Source organism: Patiria miniata, unplaced genomic scaffold, assembly GCF_015706575.1.
Source record: "Patiria miniata isolate m_02_andy unplaced genomic scaffold, ASM1570657v1 HiC_scaffold_1, whole genome shotgun sequence".
NCBI classification, from domain to species: domain Eukaryota; kingdom Metazoa; phylum Echinodermata; class Asteroidea; order Valvatida; family Asterinidae; genus Patiria; species Patiria miniata.
In genome coordinates this window covers 20,075,577-20,094,805 of record NW_024037047.1, presented here as the reverse complement: position 1 = coordinate 20,094,805, position 19,229 = coordinate 20,075,577, and the positions used below count along the sequence as shown (strand labels likewise).

The window sequence follows — 19,229 nt, the reverse complement described above, 5'->3', positions numbered from 1 at the left end:
TCCTCATACACACAGTTTTCATTGTGTTGATTTTGCACCCACAAAATCTCCAGACATTTTATTGCAGGCTATGTACATCTACATTGTAATATGTATGGTGACTGATGCGTTCAATGCATTATATATCTACAGTACATGTATGCATTATAATCAACACTACAATGTATACGTAGCATACGTATACACCATGCATGCATTTTTATATTCTCAAATATGTCTGTTTTGGGTGACAATTATCTAAATGTGCCACTAACTAAAATTATGTCATATTGAGAAACGTGAATCACGGACAAAATTTGAATATAATTTCGACGCAACTTTTACAATACTTTTTTGGTGTACAGTTATTTCAAGGTCCATTGCAAAGTACAACATTAATTTCAGATTAAATGTACATGTATATGGAATACAATTGTTGCTTACTTTAAAACTCTGCACACTTAAATTGAATAACCCTTGTGGAATACAATCAAACAAGGGTCGAAGGCTATTTACAAATCCAGTAAATTATTAACGAATGATAACACAACTACACTGTTCAGTTATTTATGTCAATATTTTGACCTCTTGGCATGTTGTAAATATAAACGGAAGATAACTCTTGTTTAGCCAGAGAACTTAGTCAACAAAACGCTATGCATGCCACGCTAAGGCGTAAGGATTAAATGTGTACACTGCATGAATTTATATGATAATAATACATGCATGTAATCATAAACAATTCTTATTTAGCGCAATATACACAGGAAAATGCTCTTCTGAAACTAGTGAAAGCAGTAAACAGGCGTGTCTTAAAGTTGTGTGATTTGAAATTGGCCAAGGATTGGCTGATCTTTATTTGGTGAGGTATAGGCTAATCCATGTATATTCTATTCGTCTGGTGCATAATGAAATGTCCGTTGGCCATACGATCTGGTATGAACTGTACGTGGAGATAGATGTACGGTGAGCTGGAGCGAAGATTTCGTGATATACATGAACATGTATAATTATTTCTTCCGTCCTCTGCCCAAGAAATTAAACATACATGTACGAGTAATGTTTAACCTTTTGACCCTTCAAATCGAAAATTGAAATCAATTTAAAAAAAAAAACATAACAATTTTCGTCAAATCGTGACACGGCGAGATCTCACCAAATACAGAACCGAAGTGTGACTTCATTTAGAACCGGGAAGTGCAGTGCAAACATAGAGCTATTATTAAATTAATCACGCGCTAATATCTTCTTTTTTTTTTACCATTGATTTCCATTAGTCTTACTATTGTTTTTTACACACATAATTGTGCGCGTCATGTATTCACTTCGGTACCGTACTAGATCTATTGACCTATCGCCGTTTGCGAGTTAGCAACGCCCCTTAGACAACCCTATTTATACACTCAGTTTTGTTTGTCTCGGATTTTGCGCGTTCCGCGTCCATTTTTATATCATGTAATTGGACAGTATGAGCTGCGTTGACGCGATTCTACATTGATGGGTGAATGAGGAACATGATTGTCAAAATCACCAAAGAACACACAATCTGTTTTCTCCGTATCAATTGACATTCTTCGATTGTACCATTTGTTATGATCACAGTGGTTCATCGCCGAAAAGCGTCTCCCTGAGGATGCGCATGCGCGAGTGAGCCTCGTCCCAGTCCATGAAGGCGCCTTCAAGATGGCGTCTTCCCGCCTTCGTCACAATGAAACTGCTGCGACCATGGAGCACACGGCCATTGCTGAAAGTGGCTATCTCTCCTGCGCAAGTAAATGGGGGAAAATAAAGTGATGAAGAGTTGTTTTTTAAGTGATCTTGACGAACTAAAAAGTCTGAGTATCGCCCGCCTTCATCCACGGAGCCAAGTCTCCTGTATAACGTCTGACATGTCGGAGCATGCAGCATTATGCGATCTCGCGCCTAAGCCAATCGGAGTTGACTTAACTAAATCGTGACGGCATTGCATTCCCAAATCAGGATCGCGTAACCGGCGTAATGCATACATATACGCATGAGCATTTGTTACTGTGTCTATGGGGATTTTTTCCCCATGTCTATGTCTATGCAAAAAGTCATTTTGGAAGATTTGAAAGTCATTTGCAAAGCGATGTGTTCCGGCTTCGCGTGACATTTTGGGCCAAGTTTGCGCAAGGACTATAGTTGACCAATGGTTAACTAACGTTTGCCCGAACTCTGGCTAGTCGACGATGGTTGACTACGCTAGTCGACTATTTGGAACCAGCCTACTGGGGTTGGTTGCTTCGCTGGTTACCAATAGCCGTGCGCATTCATAACGCTAGCAGAGAGAGGATCAAGAAGTTTTGCGATGACATTTTGACCAGCGTTTGACTAGAGACGTTCGCACGTTGCTACCAGTGCGCAGGCGTAAGGTACGTCACAAATCAACCACTAGTCGACTAATGGTCCTTGCCCGAACTTGGCCTTGGCTGAACCTGCATGGCGCCTTGTGCTTGGAACATTATATAAAAGTAAGTAGAATTTGACCCCCGTTCTGCCGATGTCGCGTGACAACCAACGAATACTGATAATTCTCAAATATAGCAATTTTCAATGTTGCTTTTGTGGTAGCTATCTCGAAAACAATAATTAAGGTATGTTAGGTCCTTGTCAATTCCACACGTAGACTAGGCTATATTTAGAACATTATCTGTCAAGTTATCTCGTCTATTTACAGTTCGTAGGAAAATGGCACAAGGTACGGCCTCAAGGTTACGGTACAACTAAATTTCTTTGCCCTCTGATTGGCTAGATCTCACGGTTCATCGGTGACCCGGGGTCACTCCGCGTGCGCACGACGCGCTCCAGATCATTATCTCCCAAAAGCACGTCGCGTTCAACCAGAGGGCAAAATAACTCATAATATAACTAACTCGCTCATGGGAGCTAGTCTAAATATCACCCGTTATCCACGGAGGAAGACACCCGTATATCGTCTGATATCTCGCCAGCCAATCGGAGTCCGCGACTTTACTAAATCGTGACGTCATTTCATTCCTAAATCTGGACTAAATGGTTTGATTGTCAATACCATACGAATGCAGTGTTTTATAATACAACAGCGGGGCGCAATATCGCGTAACACGATACAGAGTGCGTGACACATATTTTTTATCCATTGTCTATGGTGCGCAACGGGTGAATGACCGAAGACTCGATATAGTAGAAAGCGGCCGCTTATTGGTCAAAATGTAGGAGGTCAAGAGGCAGGGTCTTGCCCAATTAATCAGCGAATCTGCTCAAATAATGGGTGCTCGATGACCTCGAATTTCTGTAAGCCCACATTTTGTAAGGACAGATTTTGTGACCCCAATGACCTGAGGGGTACTTCCTCACGCATGTAATGTTTGTATACTTGACCTACCCTCAATGCTTTGCATTTCCTCCACAAGAGTTAGTGAAAGGCATTCTATAGCGGTCACCAGCTGCCTTTAAGATCATATAGGGCCTTAGGTGACCAGCAAATGTAATTTTCGATCTTCCCCTTAAAAGGCAATAAACAAACCTGCTCCCAGTTTTTGCTCCACCAGGTTGCCAGGGCGATACATGACCTCCTCGAACACCTTCATTGCCTTGTACATCTCCTTGACCTTTTCCACCGGAAGTGACATATATGGCGCCCTCACGTGGTCATTAAAGTTAACACACATGAACTCGCCATGCTTGTTATACCTGAGTGGGAAGGAAAATAAACACTGAAATCTCGAACGAACAACACGAATTCTGGGGCCTTTCGGGTTTGGTTGAGAGATATACTGCGCTATCTTCGACAACTTGATTATATTTTGTAGCAGAGACGCCAAAGAGCCTCGTTGTGCACGTAAAGCCTCGTTTTGTTCTAATATGACGACTCATACAGACTTTTTGGTCACAAATCATGCATCATTAGAAAATAACCACAAAGGCGAACAATAATCCAACCATCTATACCATTTAAACCACAGGTTGAATAGGTATGAGTTATTTACAGTGGCATGCGTGTTGAATATTTTTGAAAATGACCCTCTTCTCTGAAATGAAACGCTCCGGATTGGTCGGCCCAATTTTGTTTCGTATTCAATTCTGACAGTACATGTGACCAAGTTTAAGCTGAGCTACCGGGGTCACCTGACCCAAAGTCGTGATCTAATTGGTCAGGTGGGAAACGAGTTGTGAGGTAACAATCTCTCGAAAGTTTCAACCACGTGAGTGTTTGTTTTGGTGTTTTTTTGCAAAAACTGAAATTTCAGCAAAAACTTAAATTACAATTATCTTCTGTATTCTAAGCCAGTTGAACATTGTACGCTAAATGATTCGCAGCTCCTTATTCATAACTTTGTAAGTGCTTACTGTTTCCTTTTCTTCTAGTAAAAAGAGTAATACTATTTTTACACATACTATATGTTTGTCTCTCCTTCGTATTGGTGCTATGGCAAGCAACTATCATGCATTTTAGGATCTGCACCTCCAATGACCATTTTATTACGCCTGATATTATTCAACCTCTCAATGTTACATTTTCATTTTCCTTGAATGTGTTTCGAAAGAAAAAAAAGATTGGCAGACAGGAAAAATTATAAAGGCCTAATTGCTAGACTTGTCTTACTGGATGATAGGCCGCCTCTGTTTGAGGTGGTACACGTAGTAGTCGCTGCCCTTGTCTCGGAAGTCCACCTCCACCGTCCGGAGAGTCTGGTAAATCTCCGGGAATTCTTGGCGGACCTGCTCCGCTACTTGCAGGCCGTCCACGAACTGGCTGGCTCCCCCCGAGGCGTCGCTGGTTTGTTCGATGCAGTGTAGCATTTGAATCTAAATAGGATTTTTTTTCAAACAACAGTTTTGATATGAACGGAACTCCATTCATTGTACTGGTTTCTGGGAAATTTCCATCCAAGTGTTCTGTACCTTTACCCTTTGCGATATCACTTGTAAATGAGTTCCACATCAGGAAAAATTCAAAGTATTTTAGCAACGATGTACTTTGTAAAGTAAACTAAATATAAAGGTATGCCTATTATAGGTTTTCCCGGTCAAGTTAGCAGATTTGGCGGCCAAATTGGTGACCAATCATTCATTTTCGCACAAATTTGAATGCACGTGGAGATCAACATTCAATTAGCAAAAAACACAAATCAATTTAACATTGGAAGCATGCGATTTCACATTTTAATCATGCAATTTTAACAACTTGGCATTCAAATTAAAATTGCACAAACGAGCATCCAAATTCGCCGGAGCTTCCAGCTGTGTATGTTTGGTCATTCAAATTCACCATTAAGTAGGCATTTGTGAAAAGTAAGCAACTGAATTCGAAATAGGTTTATGTCATTCCGTTGTTTGTTAGAATTAGATGGAGTGCCTTTGTTCCAATTTGGAAGTATGGCTATAAAACCCTGTCTCCAAAAAGATTCTGCCAATATTCTGATCACCGTGCACAGTGTTAGCTTGAAGCACTAGAAATATCAACATGGCAGCTCATGGGCGTTACATGAGAATTTCAAATGTAGATGCTTGGCACAGCAAGAGATCGATGGCTAACAGACCTGCAGGAGACAGTATCCTCATCATTCCAAAATAAAGAGAGACAAAAAAGGGACTCTAAGATGATTAAAAATCTAAAAAGTTAAAGAGATATAAACAAATATATATAACCAAGATCACAATTGAAAACAAAAGATCAAAAACCCAAAGATGAAGAAGTAAGATTTATGTGAACACGATAAAAAGAAGGGAAAACATCACCTATAAAGTTTACTATTGCCTATAATTTTGTTGTTTCATATATTCATATATGTTTAGTTATGCCCCCTTTTTGTTTAATTTGTTTACATTTTTACTTCTTTAGAATAAAGAGACAGATAGTAGACACTTTGAAAAAAATGAAATGGAAAAGCAGAAATGATAAAAAGGTGGAAGAAATAAAAAGACGCGCGTCGTATGCTTTCGTTTTATTTTAATTTTTTTTTAATGCAAAAAGTGCTAAATAGAATGCACGGAAATGAAAAAGAAATCAAGAACCTCATGCAAATAATCCTTGACCAAACCGACTGCTAAATTGAATGATCACTTAAACCGAATGACATAACTTCAATTTAGGATGAGTTAAACATGAAAATGTCAGGTCTTTAAACGAATTTGAACGCCTGAAATCTAATACGAACCACGGGAATAACAGCAGGGCGCTACTCCGCTGCAAATTGGCCACTATCAAGATGAATTCCAATGCTATTTTTGCGAAATTGGCCAGAAAAACCTTTATTACAAGTTATACATGTACTTACGCCTGGTGTGTTATAGAACGGTATAGGTCCGTGTGAAGCAACCAAGTGTTTTGTACTTTTACCCAGTGCGATATTACTTGTCAAAGTATTATACATCAGGAAAATTTCAAATTTTGCTAAAGTATTTTAACTTTGCAAAGTTATAAGTTGTAAAGTGAAATCAATATAAAGTTACGAAGTTATACTTACGCCTGGTGTGTAGTTATAATATGGTAGGTCTATGTGAAGCAACAGTGCCTTCGGGGTGAACGCAAGGTTGCTGGCTTCCTGTTTGCTGAAAACCTGAAAAGTTTTCCTGAAAAATGTCAACCAAAAAGGCAAAAAAATAATAATAGAAATCGGCAAGATTCGTAAGAAGTTTGTTGCGGGCTCATGCCAAGTACCAACAAAGAGGGCGTGGCACAGGCTGATTTTTAAGCCACTCTCGTTGGCCAAACTGTGCGAGGACTTTTAGGGAAAGGTCAGATCTATGCATTCTGATTGGTTGTTGAACAATGTGTGGTCGGTCTGTGTCAGCAGCCTTGGACGAGGCCAGGGAGTATGAGTGAAAGCTCGTTGGAGAATTGAGGTGAGGGGATAACTGGGGATTCTTTAATGAATATTCATGAATTAGCTCTCATTATTCGTCTGATATTATGGGTTGTATTGTACCAGGTGACCTTTGCAACAACACGTTTTTCGTAACAGACTAATAATCTTCAAACTATTATGCATAGTGTTCCTTTCCAAGCAAAGAAAGTTTAATTGATTCATTTTAAAATTTCGAACGACATAGAAAAAAAAAGTGTTTACCCATAATTCGTCGTTTTCGTATAGGCAACTTTCTCAGCCAATTCCTCGAGGGCTCCCTGCCTAATCGGTGCACCATTCACCAAGGCCAATCCCTTGACGTTCAAGACATCCAGCCAGTTGTACAGCTCCTTGTCTTCTTCCAAGAGTCGCCGGAAGTCGAAAGTAGGGATTCTGCCGTTCAGCTCGCCTCCAAATGTCTGCAGCTCCGGACTGCCCACCTTGTCTTTCTCAGACTCCGAAAATCGCTGGCGGTTCAGCCAGGCAGCCTGGAAGTCGCTGCTGTGCTGGTCCGGCCAGACGACTCGCAAGACACTGCCCTCGTCTACCAGCTCCTCGGAAGAAGGCACCACGTCTGGGTCCAAGTCGGTAATGCTGGAGGCTCTCTGCCACGAGGAAGGGTGGTAGCAGTCAGGACATCGGCAGTTGTCCCTCATCCAGACGTAGGGATAGACGCCCACCGGGCCACTGCTGAACTCCACCCGGTATTGCCCGGCCGAGTCATCCCTGCTCACGCTCACAAACCTACGATCCTTCTCCCCCTTCGGTGCAGCTTGGGTTGAGTAGGCCTTCCTCGACATGATGCTGCTGATAGGCTTGAAACAGCCTGCTGTCATCTCGACTTTACTGGGGAGGTTTCTTCCAACGCCAGTGAACCAGTCCCGCCCAAAGACCGAAAACAAACTTGCTGCCCTTCTGTCGGGGTGTTGCCCAACACATTTTGTACCCCGCGCCTCAAGCCCGCCCCTTAACACAGCTGCCCCGCCCTGCCTGAGGCTCGCAACAGAGCCTCGGACAAGTCCATGTCTTGCCAAAGCATGAATATTAGCAACAAACGCCATAACTCTGCCGCATATAATTTCAGTGTAAAATAGGTCCAGTCAATTGGCATGAACAACCTGTGTACTGGATCGTTCTTAACTGATGCATGTCGAGGTCGGTCATTGGTATCAGCCCATCTACAAACAAGGTTTCATAATTCCGCCAGGTCTAGGACTAAAAATAGTAGCTATAAGTGACACTCTGGAGCAAAGACCAGTTCCTGCCAGGGAAACAAACACAACAATCAAAGTTGCAATGGGTGAGTTTGTGTTACATACCCTATGTGGACTTGTGAACAAAAGAGGTCCACATAATGCAGGTTGTGTTAACCTTATGTGGACTAAGCCGTGTCCACATAAGGTTTTGCCCTTTCTGGAAAACAGGTTTAGAGGCATTTTTGGGTTAGGTTTATCCGTAGCAGAATGAAGAGAAACACTATAGGGAATCATAGAAAAAAAATTGGGTTAAAAGAGTTTTCACAGTTTAAGTAAAGTTATTTTTTGTACCGAGTTTTCTTAATTACACGAAAACAAAGCAATGTCCACACAAGGTATGTAACGTAAGTCTGGGTGTGTGTGTGGGTGTGGGTGTGTGTGTGTGTGTGTGTGGGTGGGTGGGGGGGGGACTGTTTTTTTTACGCCAGAGGGCGCTCTTTTTATCAATTCATTCACATTTCATACAGCCGCAACCGTACGGTTACGGAGGACAGAAATGGTCATCAGCAGATTTTTTTTTTTGGGGGGGGGGGGGCGCCTGGGTGGGGCACTGTGAATGTGTGTGGGGGGAGGGAGGGGGGACGTGCACCCCCAACCCGAGGCCCATCGAAACTGCCCATCGAAAGCAAAATTCGTGCCCCGTTCGCCACATTAAAAACGGTGCCTCTCAAGATGGAAAACTGGCCCCTAAAAAATAATAGATCCTCACGCGAAAAAATACCAATGGTTACGTGAACTGGCCATCAAAATAAGCAACAGTGCCACTCTCGCGATGAAAAAGGTCTTTCTCTTTATCAGGGCAGGGCATGGATGTAGGAATAGTTCGCCCATGCAAGTTCAGGGCGAGTAAAAACAAGCGAAACCCACCCCCCTCCAAAAAAAAAATATGTTTCATATTTAAGAAAAAAAACGTAGCACCAAAAAATAATAATGTCTTGAAAGCCAATTTCATAAGCTACATTTAGATAAAAAAATACTGAAATTGTTCGACCCGTTCAAAGAATATCACCATTTAAATACAATGGCCCTAGAAGAACCACGTAAGAAGGACACTGAGCGAAATGAACGGGACCATTATGGAGAAATATATTCTTTTCCTCCAGGTTCACACCGATGTTAGGTGCCCCCTTTTAATGCGTTCCACCTTCCCATGGGCGTCGCCAGGAATTTTTCTAGAGGGGGGCAAAGCAAATTTTCCTCACAATATACTTTCCAGCATTTTCCGAATTGATCATTTTTTTCCAAGGGTAGGCAGGGACATTTGCTCCTTGCATTGGTCTCGCCCAACTCTCCCTTTGCAACCATTGAGGGAGTTCTTGTGTACGGAGCCCTTGCTCACCTGCAGACCTCCAACTGGAGCGCATTTCCCTATTAAAGCCAGAGTCCATCATTTGCAACTATCTCAAAAGTAACTGGCGTAATTATTGTTGAAAAACATACTTGGTTGAAAGATAGTAAGGGGACTAAACTCCCTGTGAAATTATTCTTTCTGGCAAGCTGTCATTTTGAAGAAATCAACGAAAGAAGGCCTTTCCAACGGTGCGTCTTAAGAAGCACTGTTGGAAATTTCCGTTAGTAGTTCGTTTTTTTTATTCGGCGAAGCGCGCGCAAGCGTTGACACGACGCACACGCGCGCGCAGTTGCTATAATTCGTCGGATCGGTACGCGACATCGCGTAGCTGCAATCGGCTCAGTGAGAACGTGTCTCGGACTCTGAATTCAGGCCCAATTCAAAACATGATTCAGCAACTTCTGATTTGAAATCGAGATCCTAGAATGTTTTTTTTCTCGAAATATACAGCTGAAGCTGAGCTGAAACTTCATCAGGTTAGTTGTTCAGCCCCCTTCATTAGATTTTGAACACTTTTGTAGCTTCAAACGAACAAAATGCACAAATTTTACAAATGATGGACTATACCTTTAAGTGCTGCCAGACTCAACACAGTGCATCAGATGGAAAAGACTTGGTGCACTTCGATGCGATCAGCTGCCAACACCAGTGAATGAATGGCCAGCTCTGAAACAATGAGAGCTAAGTCCCATGGAACAAAGCCTCAGTTGTATCCTGCTGCTTGCAGTGACCTGAGGCAGTGTGGCTTTGAGACTTGTCCCGTCTGATGGGATCTTTCTACATTTGGCAAGCTTGCAGGGTTTGGCAGGGTTCTAGCAAACATACCCGGGAGGGTTGGGGTTAAAGAAGGCTTATCTGCTGATCAGCAGAATCTCGATACAGACTTGGTAACATTGCTCTATTGCCAAGGAGTTCTGAACGTATCGTATAGACCTTTCTGCGCTTGATTGGCAAACTGCATTTTTGCCAACCACATTTTTTGCCAACCACGGCCTGCAAAACCATGGAAGATTCTACACTGCAAAAATGAAGAAGAGTTATTACAGATCACCAAAATATTATTTGATACTTGAAAATACAACATTTTCAACAAAGCTACAAAATAATTCCCACATATGCCTTTTTACTCTGTGTTGCTGGCGTTATGAGGACTTTTTTGAAAAATATGTTGCCAACCATGGCTTCAACTTATGCGCTTACGGCAGCCCATACAAAATGGCACCAATGTTTACAAACAAAAGAAAGGCCTAGTGGTCCAAAGTCTGGATTCAGTTTCAATTCACTTCAATGCCGCCAGTTCTGATTCCTGGCGAGCTTCGTCAAGCCACTGTGATGGTAGAGGGCGCTATTCAAAAGATGAATCAATTCCAGTCTAGGGAACTTTGGCAGAGCTACATTGGAAAGTTCGAGCATACCTCATGCACTCATCAGCTTGCATACAGAACGTGTGAGGTATGCTCAAAATTTACGTGGGTAGCGCTGCCAATATTGTCAAAATTGGGTGCGATTCATCCTGTTGAGACCCAAAACATAATGACGCCACGCTTTCTTTACCCATGCGCTTTCCTATGGGAGCCAGGCGGCAGTTTTGCCAAAACTGGATGTGATTCATCTTGTTATTGGTAGACCCAGGACACAATGACGTCAGGCTCTGTTTTATCCTTTTTCCATGATAACCTTGAAAATTTTTTTCTGTGACCCGAGCTGTTATGACCTCTTAGCCTCGAGCCTTGCGCCTCTTTTGATACCAAAAAAATGTAAAAAAAAATCCGGCGCGTATACGTCATGTACACAGTGCAGAATTGCCATTCGTACATGAATAATTAATTAGCCATAATTCCCAAACCCTTTGACCTATAGTCATGAAATTTCTTGGGTATGTTCATGGAGAGTTGCTCTATGCATGTACCGAGTTTCAAAAATCCATCGTCACTCGATGGCCGAGATCTTGGGGGGCGAAATCCCCATCCCCTTCCCCGGCCGAGAGAGATGGTCAAAATTTCACGGCCCTTTTAGGGTTAATACACATGCTCTTTCCTATGGGAGCCAGGCGGGGACAGTTGGCTGCTGGGGAGGATTGGCTGGCGTCCCTACTCTGGTACAAAGTGATTATCCTTCATGCTAGACATTAGCATTGCTCATTATTTCAGGTAGGATAGATGTGTTACTCATCTCACAATTATCGTTAACTTAAGTGATATGAAGTACCCAGATGTTGTCCTTTTCTCAAATAATGTTACATGTTTATGTGTTTGATTTTTTCTTTTAAGAAATAAAACTGGACTTCGTGTCATCTGGACGTGTCGAGCTTTAAAGTGGTTTGTTTCTATTTTTTTGTGAACGGAATTTCCGGTTGTCCTCTCTGCTCTATCCACCCCAATATAATTTTGTAAAGCGAAAGAGTCCCTCTTTCTTGCATGTAAAATTCATTGTGATTTGTCCTTAATCCAGGGACATTTTTATCTCAAAGTTTCTTCCAATAAACACCTTTCTTACAGAATTAACAGACCCTTGTATGTCCTGTTTAAATTAATACACGACACTTGACCTGCATATCCGAGATACACGCGTTCAGCTTGCGACTGTACCACATGAATAATGGGTACGAATCTGTATATAAAAAGAAACCAATAAAATAGCTCGAGATCGAAGGGAGGCTTTTTCCGGCAGTACATACAGTAGTAGAAAGTGGAAATACATGTATAAAATCATGGAGTTCTTAAATGTAAACTCATTATATAAGGTTTTTTTCCCTGGGCAGTTTCGTTTTATTCCTCCATTGTTTTACACACATAAACATCGAGAGTCTTTATTCTCCCCATACACATGTAATGGAGCAATCTAAATCTCCCCAGTTTTCCATTCGCTCGTACCCCCCGCCCTGCAAACAGGACGCTGGGATACTCTGATGAGCTTCACAGAATCTTGCGAAGGAAGTGGCCAATGGCCTATGTATAAAGCATCTGGCTGCAGCCGTTTAAGACCGCAGTTATAGGCGCAAATGCTATCCGAAAACTTTCCATAGAAATGCGCGCATTCCATACCGGATGTGATTTCTGTTTCAAAATTTTGAGCGTCGCATAATGCAATCCGACCGTTCGTGATTCGAAACGGAGCCTGAGCAAGTGACGAGAATTGTGAATTTACAACACAGATAAGTTTTACAGAATTTCCTACTTTATTATGGTTTTAAACGAAAACAAAAAAAATTCTAAACTGGAATAAAAGAGTCATGAATCAGTCTTAACGGTCGTTTCACACCTTGCAGAGTCATGGCCTTGAAGACGCGCAGGTCACTGGTCACGCAAAATCCAACCAATCAGAGCGTGAATTCATCAGAGTATCCCAGCGTCCTGTTTGCAGGGCGGGGGGGTACGAGCGAAAGTTTTCCAATCCCTTATCCATGTTGTTGAATGTGGTATATACATGTATATATGTAATTGAGGAACATGATTGTCAAAATCACCAAAGAACACACAATCTGTTTTCTCCGTATCAATTGACATTTCCCGAGTGTACCATAATTATTTGTTATGATCACAGTGGTTCGTCACCGAAAAGCGTCTCCCTGAGAATGCGCATGCGCGAGTGAGCCTCGTCCCAGTCCATGTAGGCGCCTTCAAGATGGCGTCTTCCCTCCTTCGTCACGGTGTAACTGCTGCGACCATGGAGCACACGGCCATTGTTAAAAGTGGCTATTTCTCCTGCGCAAGTAAATGGGGGAAAATAAAGTGATGAAGAGTTGTTTTTTAAGTGATCGTGACGAACTAAAAGAGCTAGTCCGAGTATCGCCCGCCTTCATCCACGGAGCCAAGTCTCCTGTATAACGTCTGACATGTCGGAGCATGCAGCATTATGCGATCTCGCGCCTCAGCCAATCGGAGTTGACTTAACTAAATCGTGACGGCATTTCATTCCCAAATCAGGATCGCGTAACCGGCGTAATACATAGCGTATGAGCATTTGTTACTGTGTCTATGGGGATTTTTTTTATCATGTCTATGTCTATGCAAAAAGTCATTTTGGAAGATTTGAAAGTCATTTGCAAAGCGATGTGTTCCGGCTTCGCGTGACAGTTTGGCTGAACTTGCATTGCGCCTTATCTTCTGTGCTTGGCAGTTGGCACATTATATAAAGATAAGCAGAATTTAACCCCCGTTCTGCCGATGTCGCGTGACAACCAACGATTACTGATGATTCTCAAATATAGCAATTTTCAATGTTGCTTTTGTGGTAGTTACATTGTATCTCAAAGTTTGTCAAATTATCTCGTCTATTTACAGTTCGTAGGAAAACGGCACAAGGTACGGCCCTAAGGTTACGGTACAACTAAATTACTTTGCCCTCTGATTGCCTAGATCTTGTTCATCGGTGACCCGGGGTCACTCCGCGTGCGCACGATGCGCTCCAGATCAGTTATCTGCCACGCACGCAACCAGAGGGCAAAATAACAACCTTTGCTCATGGGAGCTAGTCCGAGTATCACCCGTTATCCACGGAGCATGCAAGACTCCCGTATAACGTCTGATATCGCGCCAGCCAATCGGAGTCCACTTTACTAAATCGTGACGTCATTTCATTCCTAAATCAGGACTAAATGGTTTGATTGGTCAATATCAATCGAATGCTAGTGTTTTGTAATACAACAGCTGGGCGCGATGTCGCGTAACATGATACAGAGTGCGTGACACATTTTTTTTATCCATTGTCTATGACGCGCAACGGGTGAATGACCGAAGACCCGATATAGTAGAAAGCGGCCGCTTAGTGGTCAAAATGTAGGAGGTCAAGAGGCGGGGTCTTGCCTAATCAATCAGCGAATCTGCTCAAATATCATAGACTACATAATTATGGTGCTTGGTGGCCTCTAATTTCGTAAGCTAAGATTTTGTAAGGACAGATTGTATGGACAGATTTTCTGACCCCAATGACCTGAGGGGTACTTCCGCTCGCATGTAATGTTTGTACATCTATCACAGTATATACTTGACCTACCCACAATGCATTTCCTCCACAAGAGTTTGTGAAAGGCATTATCACAAGCTGCCTATAAGATCATAGGGCGGTCGGATGACCAGCGAATGTAATTTTTGATCTTCCCCTTACTAGGCAATAAACAAACCTGCTCCCAGTCGGTGCTCCACCAGGTTACCAGGGCGATACATGAACTCCTCGAACAGCTTCATTGCCTTGTACACCTCCTTGACCTGCTCCACCGGAAGTGACAAATATGGCGCCCTCACGTGGTCATTATAGTTAACACACATGAACTCGCCATACTTGTTATACCTGAGTGGGAAGGAAAATAAACACTGAAATCTCGAACGAACAACACGGACTTACTATTGGATTCTGGGGGCCTTTTTCGGGTTCGATTGAGAGATACCATCTTCGACAACTTGAATAGATTTTGTAGCAGAGACGCCAATGACGACTCATACAAACAGTTTGTTCGATCACAAACCATGCATCATTAGAAAATAATCACAAAGGCGAACAACAATCCAACCACCATTTATCAAACCACAGGTTTGAATAGGTATGAGTTATTTACAGTGGCATGCATGTTAAATTTTTGAAAATGGCGGTCTTCTCTGAAATGAAACGCTCCGGTTTGGTCGGCCCAATTTTGTTTCGTGTTCAATTCTGACAGTACATGTGACCAAGTTTAATCTGAGCTACCGGGGTCACCTGACCCAAAGTCGTGATCTAATTTGTCAGGTGGGAAACGAGTTGTGGGGTAACAATCTCTCGAAAGTTTCAACCACATATTTGGTTTTTTTTTAGAAAAAACTTAAATTTCAGCAAAAACAATTATCTTGTACATTGTACGCTGAATGATTCGCAGCTCCTTATTTATAACTTTGTAAGTCCTTAATGTTTCCTTTGCTTCTTGTCAAAAGAGTATATGTTTGTCTCTCCTTCGTATTGTCAAGCCTCATACAATCATGCATTTTAGGATCTGCACCTCCAATGACCTTTTTATTTTGCCTTTTATTATTTAACCTGTCAATGTTACATTTTCATTTTGCCTTGAATGGGTTTTGAAAGAAAAAAGATTGGCAGACAGGAAGGGTTAATGAAGGCCTAATCGCTAGACTTGTCTTACTGGATGATAGGCCGCCTCTTTTTGAGATGGTACACGCGGTAGTCGCTGCCCTTGTCTCGGAAGTCCACTTCCAGCGTCCGGAGAGTCTGGTACATCTCCGGGAACTCTTGGCGGACCTGCTCTGCTACTTGCAGGCCGTCCACGAACTGGCTGGCTCCCCCCGAGGCGTCACTGGTTTGCTCGATGCAGTGTAGCATTTGAATCTATTGGATTTTTTTCAAACAGCAGTTTTGATGAACGTAACTCCATTCTTGAGATCAATTGTACTGGGATATGGGAAATTTCCATCCAAGTGTTCTGTACCTTTACCCTGTGCGATATCACTTGTAAATGAGTTATACATCTGGCAAACTTCGAAGTATTTTAGCAAAGATATATTTTGTAAAGTAAACTAAATATAAAGGTATGCCTATTATTACAAAATTATACATGTACTTACGCCTGGTGTGTAGTTACAGAACGGTATAGGTCCGTGTGAAGCAACCAAGTGTTTTGTACTTTTACCCAGTGCGATATTACTTGTCAAAGTATCATACATCAGGAATATTTGAAATTTGCCTGAAGTATTTTAACTTTACAAAGTTATACGTTGTAAAGTGAAATAAATATAAAGTTACAAAGTTATACTTACCCCTGGTGTGTAGTTATAAAACGGTAGGTCTATGTGAAGCAACAGTGCCTTCGGTGTGTACGCAAGATTGCTGGCTTCCTGTTTGCTGAAAACTTGAAAAGTTTTCCTGAAAAATGTCAACCAAAAAGAAATAAATAACAATAGAAATCGGCAAGATTCGTAAGAAGTTTGTTGCGGGCTCATGCCAAGTACCAACAAAGAGGGCGTGGCACAGGCTGCTGTTTAAACCACTCTCGTTGGCCAAACTGTGCGAGGACTTTTAGACTGATTGGATGTTGAACAATGTGTGGTCGGTCTGTGTCAACGGCCTTGGACAAGGCCAAGGAGTATGAGTGAAAGCTCGTTGGAGAATTGAGGTGAGGGGATAACTGGGGATTCTTTAATGAATATTCATGAATTAGCTCTCATTATTCGCCTGATATTTTGGGTTGTATTGTCCCAGGTGACTTTTGCAGTATGTTGGCAGCACCGTAGGGAAGAGTTTTTCGTAACAGACCAATAATCTTCAAACTATTATGCATAGTTTTCCTTTCCAAGTGAAGAAAGTATGATTCACTTTAAAATGTCGAACGACATAGAAAAAAGTATTTACCCATAAATCGTCGTTTTCGTATAGGCAACTTTCTCAGCCAATTCCTCGAGGGCTCCCTGCCTAATCGGTGCACCATTCACCAAGGCCAATCCCTTGACGTTCAAGACATCCAGCCAGTTGTACAGCTCCTTGTCTTCTTCTAAGAGTCGCTGGAAGTCGAAAGTAGGGATTCTGCCGTTCAGCTCTCCTCCCCATGTCTGCAGCTCCGGACTGCCCACCTCGTCTTTCTCAGACTCCGAGAATCGCTGGCGGTTCAGCCAGGCAGCCTGGAAGTCGCTGCTGTGCTGGTCCGGCCAGACGACTCGCAAGACACTGCCCTCGTCTACCAGCTCCTCGGAAGTAGGCACCACGTCTGGGTCCAAGTCAGAAATGCTGGAGGCTCTCTGCCACGAGGAAGGGTGGTAGCAGTCAGGACATCGGCAGTTGTCCCTCATCCAGACGTAGGGATAGACGCCCACCGGGCCACTGCTGAACTCCACCCGGTATTGCCCGGCCGAATCATCCCTGTTCACGCTCACAAACCTACGATCCTTCTCCCCCTTCGGTGCAGCCTGGGTTGAGTAGGCCTTCCTCGACATGATGCTACTGATAGGCTTGAAACAGCCTGCTGTCATCTCGACTTTACTGGGGAGGTTTCTTCCAACGCCAGTGAACCAGTCCCGCCCAAAGACCGAAAACAAACTTGCTGCCCTTCTGTCGGGGTGTTGCCCAACACATTTTGTACCCCGCGCCTCAAGCCCGCCCCTTAACACAGCTGCCCCGCCCTGCCTGAGGCTCGGAACAGAGCCTCGGACGAGTCCATGTCTTGTCAAAGTATGAATACTAGCAACAAACGCCATAACTCTGCCGCATATAATTTCAGTGTACAAATGTGTTCAGTCAACTGGAATGAACAACCTGTGTACATGGATCGTGCTAAACTGATGCATGTCAAGGTCGGTCACTGGTATCAGCCAATGTATAAACAAGGTTTCAAAGGCCAGTTCCTGCCAGAGAAACAAACACAACAATCAAAGTTGCAAGAGGGCGCTCTTTTTATCACTTCATTCACATTTCATACAGCCGCATCCGTACGGTAAAGGGAAATCAAAAATAGTCATTAGTGGCTATTTTTGGATGAATTTAATTTTTTTGGGGGGGGGGGGGCGCCTGGGTGGGGCACTGGGAATGTGAGTGTGTGGGAAACACATCGAAACTGCCCATCGAAAGAAAAATTCGTGCCCCGTTCGCCATATTAAAAACGGTGCCTCCTCTTAAGATGGAAAACTGGCCCCTAAAAATAATAGATCCTCACGCGAAAATAAAAATGGTTACGTGAACTGGCCATCAAAATAAGCAACAGCGCCCCTCTCGCAATGAAAAAGGTATCTCTCTTGATAACTTCAGGGCATGGATGTAGCAATAGTTCACCCATGCATGTTCAGGGCGAGTAAAAAAAAAAAAAAACAAACCCCCAAATGTATTTCATATTTAAAAAAAAATGTAGCACTGAAAATTATAATGTCTTGAAAGCCAATTTCATAAGCTACTTTTAGATGAAAAATACTGAAATTGTTCAATCCGCTCAAAGAATATCACCATTTAAACACAATGGCCTAGGAGAACCATTATGGAGGAATATATTCTTTTCCTCCAGGTTCACACCGATGTTAGGTGCCCCCTTTTAAAGCGTTCCACCTTCCCATGGGCGTCGCCAGGAATTTTTCTAGAGGGGGGCAAAGCAAATTCTCCTCACAAATTCCATATACTTTCCAGCATTTTCAAGGGTAGGCAGGGACATTTTCCCCCTCCCCCCACCCACCTATGAAATTAACAACAATATGATTTCGCGCCTCTTTTTGGGCTACAACACGTAATCGTTGTGTAGTAATCGCATGCACAACGTGCACCATAGATATACATGTACGTGTACATACGTTCTACAAAATGCACTTACATGCACCTCCTGCATACAATGATGTATGTACATGTACATGTACATGTATACATTATGCATGATTAAACATTATAGCAGACGTTGAACTTACAGTATGTCGCCTCCTCAACCATGTCAACCATGCCTCAACGTACGTGCTCAAAGTTACCGGAGCGACGTGACAGACTTGAGTAACAACTACTTGGGGAAGTATCCGTACATTCGCCCATTAGTGCAGTCAAATTGAGCCAATGCTACAACAGGGAATGTCAACAGCAAGAGACGTCACACACGGCAGATATGGACCCCCAGCGCGAGGTCACTGCTCTGGGTCACCGGTCACTGCCGTGCCAGCCGGTGTGGATGGTTCTTCTGTCCCCCGTTAAAAGTGTCCGGGGGGGGGGACAGAATTACCTAGGTAAAAGTGTCCTCCCGTCCCGTTAATTCTGTCTCCCTTCAGGTAATTCTGTCCCCTCCAGGTTTTTTTGTCCCCCTAGTTTTGCAACGCAGAAGGCCAGTTCTCTATATTGTTTTCATGAATTCAT

The 19,229-nt window shown here is 42.8% G+C and overlaps 2 protein-coding genes across 2 annotated transcripts; both read right to left on the bottom strand.

Moving 5' to 3' along the window:
* Positions 1-1,391: 1,391 nt before the first annotated feature.
* LOC119725052 (gamma-butyrobetaine dioxygenase-like) lies at positions 1,392-8,127 on the bottom strand. The gene is made up of 5 exons (XM_038196419.1): positions 7,053-8,127; positions 6,450-6,555; positions 4,586-4,788; positions 3,506-3,672; positions 1,392-1,742 (listed from the first exon to the last, which is right to left on the bottom strand). The coding sequence occupies exons 1-5, from the start codon at positions 7,889-7,891 to the stop codon at positions 1,576-1,578; spliced, it is 1,482 nt and encodes a 493-aa protein (XP_038052347.1). The 5' UTR covers positions 7,892-8,127; the 3' UTR covers positions 1,392-1,575.
* A 4,606-nt stretch (positions 8,128-12,733) lies between these two features.
* On the bottom strand, positions 12,734-19,035 carry LOC119725043 (gamma-butyrobetaine dioxygenase-like). Its single transcript, XM_038196409.1, has 6 exons — positions 18,797-19,035; positions 16,770-17,755; positions 16,178-16,283; positions 15,547-15,749; positions 14,560-14,726; positions 12,734-13,141 (listed from the first exon to the last, which is right to left on the bottom strand). Exons 2-6 carry the CDS (start codon positions 17,606-17,608, stop codon positions 12,975-12,977), a joined length of 1,482 nt encoding a protein of 493 aa, XP_038052337.1. The 5' UTR covers positions 17,609-17,755; positions 18,797-19,035; the 3' UTR covers positions 12,734-12,974.
* Between the last annotated feature and the right edge of the window lie 194 nt (positions 19,036-19,229).

Bases quoted from the DNA above. Each gene is read 5' to 3' on its own strand.
- LOC119725052 (XM_038196419.1), bottom strand. From the start codon at position 7,891: ATGGCGTTTGTTGCTAATATTCATGCTTTGGCAAGACATGGACTTGTC. The intron at 6,556-7,052 runs GTAAACACTTTT...GACATTTTTCAG, and splicing joins ACGAAAACGACGAATTATGG to GAAAACTTTTCAGGTTTTCA. The intron at 1,743-3,505 runs GTTTGTTTATTG...TTACTTGCGCAG, and splicing joins GGAGCAAAAACTGGGAGCAG to GAGAGATAGCCACTTTCAGC.
- LOC119725043 (XM_038196409.1), bottom strand. From the start codon at position 17,608: ATGGCGTTTGTTGCTAGTATTCATACTTTGACAAGACATGGACTCGTC. The intron at 16,284-16,769 runs GTAAATACTTTT...GACATTTTTCAG, and splicing joins ACGAAAACGACGATTTATGG to GAAAACTTTTCAAGTTTTCA. The intron at 15,750-16,177 runs GTAAGTATAACT...AAAATCCAATAG, and splicing joins TTTATAACTACACACCAGGG to ATTCAAATGCTACACTGCAT.